This window comes from Anneissia japonica, unplaced genomic scaffold (assembly GCF_011630105.1).
Source record: "Anneissia japonica isolate Jap-2015-1 unplaced genomic scaffold, ASM1163010v1 scaffold287785_len535756_cov143, whole genome shotgun sequence".
Lineage (NCBI taxonomy): Eukaryota > Metazoa > Echinodermata > Crinoidea > Comatulida > Comatulidae > Anneissia > Anneissia japonica.
The window spans coordinates 289,817-300,264 of NW_022696924.1; the positions used below are offsets into that span (position 1 = coordinate 289,817).

The 10,448-nt window shown below is 36.6% G+C and overlaps 1 protein-coding gene across 2 annotated transcripts in view; it reads left to right on the plus strand.

The window, feature by feature from the left end:
* Positions 1-10,448, plus strand: part of LOC117102179 (myosin light chain kinase, smooth muscle-like) — a 59,137-nt gene that overhangs the window by 37,319 nt on the left and 11,370 nt on the right. For both annotated transcript variants that reach the window (XM_033242395.1, XM_033242396.1), the window contains one exon: positions 7,761-7,899. In XM_033242395.1, coding sequence (XP_033098286.1) covers positions 7,761-7,899 — 139 coding nt within the window. The remainder of the gene's footprint in view (positions 1-7,760; positions 7,900-10,448) is intronic.

A 10,448-nucleotide genomic window follows, 5' to 3' on the forward strand; every position in this document is an offset into this window, starting at 1 on the left:
ATACTCTGTACAATAAGCTAAATTCTGAGTTAGATTGTCTGGATGTTACCCAGTTGGTAAACTTCAAAACTAGATACAATGACACTGATAAATTTTATCAGTAAGGTAATAGGTAATATTATTGATCACGTATATACTAATAGACCTGATTTGATTAATGAATGTCTTCCACACTCTGCATTACCAGGTTGTGATCATATTGGTATTTCCTTTTCTCTTAAGACATACTTGCCTCACCCTCCCACTCCCCCTCCCGGTTACTTTCTGCAGTACTCTCAGGTTAACATTGAATATTTTATATCCATATTCGCTAACATCTCTTGGGAGCCATGTTTTTTGCATGAAGACATTAATGAAATCTGGTCTGAATTTAAATCAATATTCCTTTCAAACATTTATAAAGCTGTTCCTTTGCGCAAGGCTCGCTCCAAACCAAAGAAACCTTGGATTACTGTAGAAATCTTAAAACTGTCCAGGAGGAAATCCAGGTTATATAAAGCTGCAATTAAAGCTAAAACCTTCTTAAACCCCATGCACAGACTAAATGGAATGACTTCGTATCGTGACTACATCACCAAAATTATAAACAAATGTAACCCCAAAAACAACAAGGCCTTCTGGTCTTATGTAAGGAGTTGTAGAGCAAAGCCGACAACCACAAGTTTTAAAATTAATGAATCTTATACTGACGATCCGAGTAAAATTGCCCAATCCTTTAATGAACACTTCTCTTCAAATTTTAGTAGCCAGTCCTTCAAGGACATTCCTTCCCCTACTGACATTAGGCCTTCTGAACTGGATGAAGTTCCTCCAATTCAAACCTCACCGCAGATGGTTCTCCAATTGATTAACAAATTGAAATTCGGCAAGTCCCCCGGATCTGACAATATTACAACTTCTATGTTGAAATTAAGTGCTATATATGTATGTGAGCCATTATCTAAAATGTTTAATATCTCACTTGATAAGGGTATGTTACCAGACGATTGGAAACATGCCAATATAGTTCCAGTGTATAAAAAGGGAGAGTGAGCTTGTGTTCGGAATTACAGACCAATATCTCTCTGCTCTGTTGTAGGCAAAATGCTCGAAAGAGTAGTAGTTGACAACATTACATCATTTATGTTAGACAAAGGGCTTGTCTCCAGTTTTCAACATGGATTCATTAAGGGCCGTTCTTGTTGTCAGTGATTCACCATTGGTCTGCAATTCTTGATCCCCTCCCCATATTGACGTAGTGTTTCTAAATTGGAGCTCTGCATTTGACCGAGTTGATCATTCCGCTCTTCTGGCTAAACTTTATAATTATGGATTTTGTGGCTCACTCTGGAGGTGGCTTCATTCTTTTCTTATTGGGCGCTCTCAAACTGTTCTTTTTCGGGGTCAATCTTCTCCTGTTGCCCCTGTGACCTCTGGGGTCCTCCAGAGGTCAGTCCTCGGGCCTATTCTTTTAAATTTATTTATCTGTGACCTTCCTGATACTATCCAATCTTCTATCCCTCTTTACGCCGATGACACTCTTCTTTATCGTGCTATTTTCTCTTCTAATGATGAAGCCATCCTCCAGAGTGATTTCGACCATGTTTGTAGGTGGAGCGGGGGGTGTGGAATGTCCCTCAACCCGAACAAATGTAGAGTAATGCGAATCACTCGATCAACTAGTCGAGCACAATCTCCAAAAAGTTATCACATCAATGAGGCTTTATTTGCCTTCAGCTCACTTCTACTCACAAGTACCATGGTGTTAACATTGCATCTAATTTATCATGGGGTGCTCACGTTAATGATGTCACTTCCAAGGGTCTGAAACTTCTTGGCTTTATTAAGCGAACTTTGAAATACAATCACTCCGAAGCCTTTATCAAATTATATAATTCCCTTGTGAGACCAATTTTAGAGTATGGAGTTCCGAGTTGGTATCCATTTCAAGCTGGAAATTTGAAATCTATTGAAAAGGTTCAGAGAAAAGCAACTCGTATGAGCATCCCAAATGAACTCAGGTCTGTGTTAAGCTATGAGGAGATATTAGTTAAATTTAACTTGATCTCTATGAAGGCTAGATACGATTTCATTCTTGTAGCTTTTGTTTGTAAATGCCTTTATCATGTGTATGATTTAAACTGTTTGGAATTTGTTAAGATCAACACAAGACACTCTGATGATTTGCGTTTTAGGCATGCCTTTGCCCGAACCAATGCATTTAAATTCTCTGCTTTCAATTATTTTCCCATTGTATGGGAAACTCTTCCACTTGAAGTATGTGATGCTGCTCTCTTTAGCATTAACTTATTTCTCAGAAAGCTAAAAGAACATTTTTACAACTGAGAGAATTTCAGATATGCCTATGCCCAAGTTAAGCTAAAAGTGAACTCAAATTACTTAATTTTCTCTTTTTGGTGTTTGTTGGTTTGTGAAGTGGGGGCAGGGTTTGGGGGTGGGTGTTTTCCTATTTTTGATCAAATTTTTTGTGTACTTTTTTATTTGTTTGTGTGATTGTTTAATATTTATAATAATTATTATGCTGGTAATTGTAATTAAAATTATTGTAGTTATTATTATTGTTGTTATAATAATAATAATAATAATAATAGTAATAATAAAAATAACAATAATAATATAAGTAATGAACATATTTTAATTGTTAATTATTTTTGTATTTTCACACATATATATATATATATATATATTTTTATAATGTATTTATACTGCTAGTCCATGTTTCCCCCATTGCTTGGAGAGCCACTCAGACAAATTAATTTTACTTTTTGGTAATCCTGCCGGCTCTTGGGGGAAACATGGATTATTTTCGAATTTTCTGAATATTTTACTGTATTGTTATGATAAAAAAAGGCGAAATAAATGAAATGAAATATATATATATATATATATATATATAAATATATGTATATATATATATATATATATATATGTGTGTATGTGTATATGTGTATGTGTGCATATGTATGCGTGTGTATATGTATGTTTCTTTCTCAATATTTAATATTCTTTGCCTGTTAGTAATTTTGATTTTGGTGACACACTACTCCCACATGAATAAAGAGACTGATCAAAATTATACTGTATCAAATATTTTATGGTGCAGTGTGTCTTCAAAATTAAATTTCTTGTTAAACCAGACTGCCTGTGATTATTTAAAATATGTAATCATCTGTACGTCATTAAGTTCAATTTTATTTATTCAATTTTAACTGGTGGCCATAACTTAAAGTTTGTATAAACTTATTTTGGCCTCCATCCACACACTTACTTATTTATTTAATATCATTCATCTACTTGAGAATATTGAGCAAAATTTATATTAGTTACATGGTCATGAAATTCATAAGAATACGGTTGCAAGCCCGTAGCCAGGATTTTGATAGGGGGGTTCTTTTTGATACTGAAAGGCCACTTGCGAGCGAAGCGAGCACCATTGGCTGGGGGTCAGGGGGCTGCCAAGGGCCCCCAGCGGGGTCGAGGGGGCGAAGCCCCGGTGGGGGCCGGGTCCAGGAGGGCAAAGCCCCTGGAAGCTCCAGCATTCTAGACATTTACAGGTGTTATTTAATTTATTTGAGAGGCCATACATTTAAAAAAAAATGTATGGGCCTATATTAAAGAGGTGATTTTTTGAGTACTGTACTCACTTAAGACAATCAATAACATAAAAAAAAACCGAGAAAAAATTGTATGGTTGGTTGTAGTGTATTATTATTATATATATATACAGGTGAAACTATCCCCCGCCGGACACCATCCCGGTATTTCTGAGTCAAGGTTTCAGGGCCTGAATGATCAAACTGCACAATAAAATATTGCATCCATAGTACAGTAATATAATATAATATAATATAATGATTTACTAGTATAGTATGGTTGGTTGTAGTGTATTATTATTAGGTGAAACTATTCCCCGCCAGGACACCATCCCGCTGGGCTAGCCAGCCTTTGTTGAAAGGGCACTTCGTGAAAAGGTGGGTTCGTTTGAACCAAACGAACCCCCCTGGCTACGGGCTTGGGTTGTTCAAATAAAACAGAAACTATGTGTGAACAACACCAAGAAATACATTTCAACAGACTTTATAGTGTACCACCCTAGAGGAATCAGATTTAACGCATCACTTGTTGACAATAATTTTACTGAAAATCTCAATGGAATAATCTATTCAGGAACCATTGAGTTGGATCATGGCATCCTGAATAATAACAAACAGGATATGTAAACCAAACCCAAATAGAACACCCCTATTAGAGAAAATGGTATAGTCTTTTGGAGAGGATCAAAAGAGTATAGCTGATAATCTTTTGGTGTACAACCTTTAGCTGATCAATCAGTTTAAATAGCACATCGTCCATAGTTATTATTTTTGTGCACTGAAATGTCTTATAGTCTGCAATGTGTTACCTATATTTAAAGCTGCCTACAATTTTTGTGTTATGATATTCGGAAATATGAAAGCGAAAGAATGGTAGGTGAAGTTTATAATAAGCAATTGTTTGTTTGTTTGTATGTGTACCCATGTTTACCTATATTCATCACCAACAGGAAAGGGTAGGCCTATAGGCCTATAATAATTTTACAGTACTGTATATGCTTATGTAAAGGACTAAACTTCAGTTTCCATCAGATACACATTTTAAAGTGCATTACCTTGACTTGTGTGTACAAGTAGTACTTATGGTCCTAACACCTATTGTTAATGAAAAAGAACATAGTAAGCCTGCTGTACACCATTCAGTTTCATTGTCACAACTTAAATATGTAATGCCCTTATTTTTGGCTTGTCCAGAATATAGTTTCAAGGGCTTAACATTCACAAGAAGTGAGAACATACTCATATTACCACCCGTTCTAAGATAACTGCAGCTTATCCATATATGTAATTTATAATGGCTTGGGCACTCACAGTCTTACCAAAAAAAAATTCAGATTTTTTTTTTTCAAACTAATGAAATCTGCACTATTATTGCATTCTCAGATCGTCAACAAGCACATTGAGTAAAGCACTAGAAACAACCCTGGAAAATGTACATTCACATGTGCTGATTAATTAAATACATCATTCACACTTGAACATTGCATTTTGTTGTTGATAATGGTGTATTTATCGATTGATAAAGCACACGTTTCCTTACAAACCAACAGCTTCCATGCTAAATAATAGTTACATCATAGTATGTGGCGCATGCCTTTCCCTCACCCTCGCCCACCCCTTATTTTCCACAAAAAAAACCAAAAAAACCCCAAACCGTAAATCTGATCCAGACACATACAAATAGTAAAGCAGCTTGTAGAAGTAGAGAAAAAATAGGAGATACTTAAGACACTACTGGACCTTATTCCCTGTTTTTATTCGCCACCACCTTTGCAAATTCTCGGGATGTTCTACTTAACATAAAGAACTATGGCAATTTCTTTCACATTCTGATCATGAGTTTCTTGCTGTGAGACCTCATTTAAGCCATTGAGAAAGCCGGTCACATTTACTCTTACTCTGCACGACAAACAATGCCGTAGCCAGCTATGGGACAGTCCCACACAATTTTTCTAATGGGTCCACAAAGAATAGGTCCATATTTTTAAAAATATTCCAAATTATGTGTAAAATGGGTCAACAGTTAAAAAAATGGATCCACATTATTCAAATTTATGCGTAAAGTGGCTCCATCCTGATATTGTCCCTGCACTGTTTGAAAATCCTGGCTACGGCATTGACGACAAAACTTCGTTGGTGCTTCACAGGCCTATTTCAAAGTCTTTAATTTATTTCTCAGAATGCAGGAAAGTGCCCCATATGAGCTCACCTCGATTGCATTATCTTGTCACTCTAAAACTGATCCACCATCATTATTTTTCCACATTCACACAAAAAGTCTCTGAGGCTACGTTCAGACTTGGAGATATTAAGCCCGGCTCAAGGTTAAGCCCGACTTAAATTTGCCGGGCGTACAGACTAGCGGGATTAGCCAGGCGCGAGCATTTGCATATTTATGAACCATCCAGGAAACAAGTTTCGAAACATTGCGGACAAAACGTATGCTTGCTCACAGAATACGTAATGGAATGCTGATTGGTCAGTTGTTTACCCGAAGTCAATCGAAGACCCCTGCAGCGATTAAAGCCTGGCTTAGAAAAGTTAAACACGGTGCCACACCAGGCCTAGTTACTAACACAGCCCGGCTTGAGATAAGCCACCTACAGTAGTTCAGACTGGCACGTGGATAAACCCGGTGTATTGAGCCGGGTTTATCCACCTAGTCTGAACTAGGCCTTAGTCTGAAATTTTAAGAAATCTATAGTCATTAACAGACCCTTGAGAATACAGAAAAGTGTTGTATCCGAGGAAAGTACTGTATACAGGAATCTAGAAAACAGAAACTTTCTTGGTAAGGACCCTGGACCACCTCTAAATTCTTCTAACACAACATCAAGTCTGCTTCTTTTAATTTGCCCAGGCCCTCGTCTTGCATCCCTACTACAGAACCTTTCTGGTCCCCTGGCATCATATCATAATAGGCTGACTCAATCGCATTAGTCCTTCCATCACTCCCAGACAGTGCCATCGGCTATGTCATCGTATGCCCAGCCTCATGATCATATCATTTTCCCATACTCACACAAGAACATTTTTGAAATAGCTGTAGTCATTATTAGACAGCCGAGAATGCAAGAAACTCCATACCTAAGTATCTAGACAGCAAAAACTTCCCGGAAAGTGCATGTCTGAGCACCTAGGAAACAAAGCCTCCTCCAAAGTATACACATGCCACACATCCCCCACCCCCTTCACAAAAAGCTAGATCCACCCCTGGATTACATAGACATGGGTTAAATTAATGCAACACACTGCCTGCAATAAGGAAACAGACTTCAAACAACAAGGTACCTTTGGAAATATTTTAATGCAACTTAAATCTCTGACAATAAGAGGCTGTGTACCCAGTGAGTACTTTAATTATTATCTGAAATTATTTCTAGAGTGAAGTATACAAACAAAGTTTTGTTTGCTACTTGGATATATGGAGATTGTTTGAAAGGGAGTGGGAATGGTACAACAGCTGACTGATTAGTGGGTGATACAAGCTGATGTTAGTTTTTAATTGGCAAGTCAAATTCTCAGAGTAATGATTATAGACCCAGATTGTGTATACAATTTGTCTCATATGCACTTTAAAGAACCCATGCAGTACATCTTTCAAGACGAGCAGGGGGTTACTGGATACAGCCTCTGTTGTGGACAGATGATAGTAGCTGGTACTGGTTTACCAGGTAGCTTAAACATAAAGAGACCCTAGGGAGAAACAGTTTCTGTACGAGCTGGTACACACCCCGAGCAGCGGTGGCGCCAGAACTTTGCTGACGGGGGAGTCTGACATGTCCGACGGAGTGGTCCGAACCAAGGGGACGACAAAGCCTCGGTCGACGGCCCAGAATAAAAAAAATCCTTGTAGGCGGGTTCACAGGGAGAGTTTTTTTATGGTTTATTATGGTCCAAAATGTGATTTTAGACAATATTAGGAATTTGGCAATCAAAATAAGGTTTTAGGATCGGAAAATTATTATTTTTTAAAAATAAATATCCCTTTTTGTTTTATGGAATGTTCTGTAATAAAAGAGATTTTAACAGCCATTATGGGTTAAAATAATTGTAAATGGTGGTTTTAAACGCATATAAATGAAAGAGATTTTAATGACATTGCTTTAGATTAAATGAATTTATCTAATATTATTCTTATTATTCTTTAACCTTCAATTTTATCAGCGTGAGTGGAGGCGAGTTATTTGAACGGATAATTGATCAGGAATCTTTCACTGAAGTCAAGGCTGCTTTCTTCATAAGGCAGGTTCTTGAAGGTCTGCAGTACATGCACAGCAATGGGGTTGTCCACCTAGACCTAAAGGTAAGATCTATGTTTCTTTCTATTTGCCTAAATTTTTTCGAACAAAAAATAAAAGAATTTTACAAGCTATGCAGATTGAACTAATTTTCATATTGCTATATCCTGAAATGAATATAGGAATAAACTGTATATAAGCAAATAGATAATAATAAATAATTACATTAATTGAAAATTTTTATACCGCAATGTTAAAATTAAATGCGCTTATTACTGAAGGTTATGATGTTTCCTTAAAAATTAATGTTTTGATGTTAGCTTTGAAAGTGGATAATGTCAAAGAATGCTAGAGATGTAATGCTGGGGCGGATGCAGGGGACCCCCTAAATTGTATTAAAGAAACATTTTTCTATTATATTGTTGATATGAACATAGTACCCTGTATGATTTTTAAGGTAAGAGAATTGAATTTCTGGGCACCTACAGGTCCATATTCTCAAAATTTTCGCACCTCAGCACCAACCATGGTGGGCTTGAAGTCATGTGGACTCCCACACACCCACTATACCACCAAATCCAGCATCCACCCCAGTAATGGTAGAGAGTTTAAGAGTAGTAGTAGCTGCAACCTACAGAAATAACATCGTCGCTGGTTCGAACGGCACGCCTGCCTATTGTTCTGGAGGTGGAACAAGTCTTCTCAGATAAGGACTATAAACTGGAGGTCCAAAGTACAATTGGCTCATGTGCACTATAAAGAACCCAGTACATCTTTTGAGACAATTAGGGGTTACCCCGGTGTACTTGTCCATACATCCCCACATGAGAGAGGCCTGTAATAATCGGAGAGAGGCCTGTAATAATCGGAAGATAGATAGATAGATAGATAGATAGATAGATAGATAGATCTATCGATAGATATAGATATAGATATAGATAGATAAATATAGATAGATAGATAGATAGATAGTTACTTACATATAATCTCTTATTTATATCTACTTCAAGTTGCTTTTTTATGCATCTCTGTAGATTTCACATAATATGAGAAAACTAGTAATTACACACATTGTCTCAAAATAGTTATGGCTAGTTTCGCTTACCATGAAATACATACACAATCTTCACCCTCAACCTAAAAATTATACAAGGTATATCTTCACAGGGTTGAGATTCCATTGGTTAGAACATAGGATAAAAGCTACTGAGAATAAATGACTATTATGGAATAGAGTGTCAAAAATATTTGTACTATTATTATTATATGAAATAAACTGAAAATAATAGGCAGCTACTGTAGGGTCTATGTACATATATTTAAAGGTTATATTAAATAACCTTTGTCCCATTATAAACCATTTACAAATCCATTTGACTAAATATTGTTTTAGTGGCAGTGAGATGTATTTACACAATGTGATCGCTTTCTGATGACAAAACTAATTAGGAAGTCCAATTGCAGCTGGAATCAAGTAGCTCAACTCTAAATTCTCACACCATAATTGTTTTATGGCTTTAAGCCTATTGGAAAAAACCTGTTGCGATGTACAGTAATAAAATACGTATCTCGCTCTCATGCAGAAAGATGAGTCAGGTCTGTCCACTTGGATTATGTTAACACAAAGCAGTAAGAGTACTTGTTCCCACTTATTGAAATAAAACAATGCAAATGAAATCGTTTAGTGAGCTGAGAAAATCAAATTTTATATAAGTGCATATTGCGAGAAAAAAAAAATAGGCATGGCAAGATATGAGTTGGGTTGGCACTGGATAAGGCTTCTAACACACTAGGCCTTTGTCTGGGATACTTGTCTGATGGAAAATGGGCCATATTAGGCACATGAACTCATCTGATAGCAAGGATATTTATAAATTATTTTCTATGTTTTACCAATACAATTTTTCATTATATATCACCAGCATACATCTGCACTGTTAATACAAACATTTAATGTATTCAGTTCCACCCGGCCTTTTGCCAGTTGCTCTCTGGGATTTATCTGAAGTTTCTTCACCAAAGAAAAAATATGTATTGAAACAATGTTTTCTTGCACAAAACAGCTAACATTTAAACTGGATGTGCAGTGGTTGGGTAGCTCCAGAAATTTGCTGACAGAGGGTCCAAAAAGTTGCATGCCACGCCCCAAACTGATAAAACCAAAAATGTTAAGTGGGTCGTGGAAACGTTCTTGTATATGTAAAAATAATCATGTTTATTCTATCACTGGTAAAATCAATCACTATAGTATTTTAAAATAAGTAAATACAGTAGTTACTAATACTTACCCCAGGGAAATTCAACAACAGGATGAACATCTCCACTCGCGAACATAGCGTGTGCGTACAGTCCTTTGATCTTTACTGTGGCATCGACAATCCAATACTAGTTGCGAGTACAGCCGTCAATTATTAGTCTATGCATGCCATAACATTTGGGTCGTGACAAAGTGCGAGCCAATGCGCGAGCCATGCGAGCCAGCGAGTCATGCAAGCCATACATTTTAAATCTTTTTTTTTCACCGGGAACTTTGCCTGTGTAGTCCAGTCATGCGCAGTACATACATTATTTATATATTTATTTTTATATACTTATTTGTGTATATATATTTATT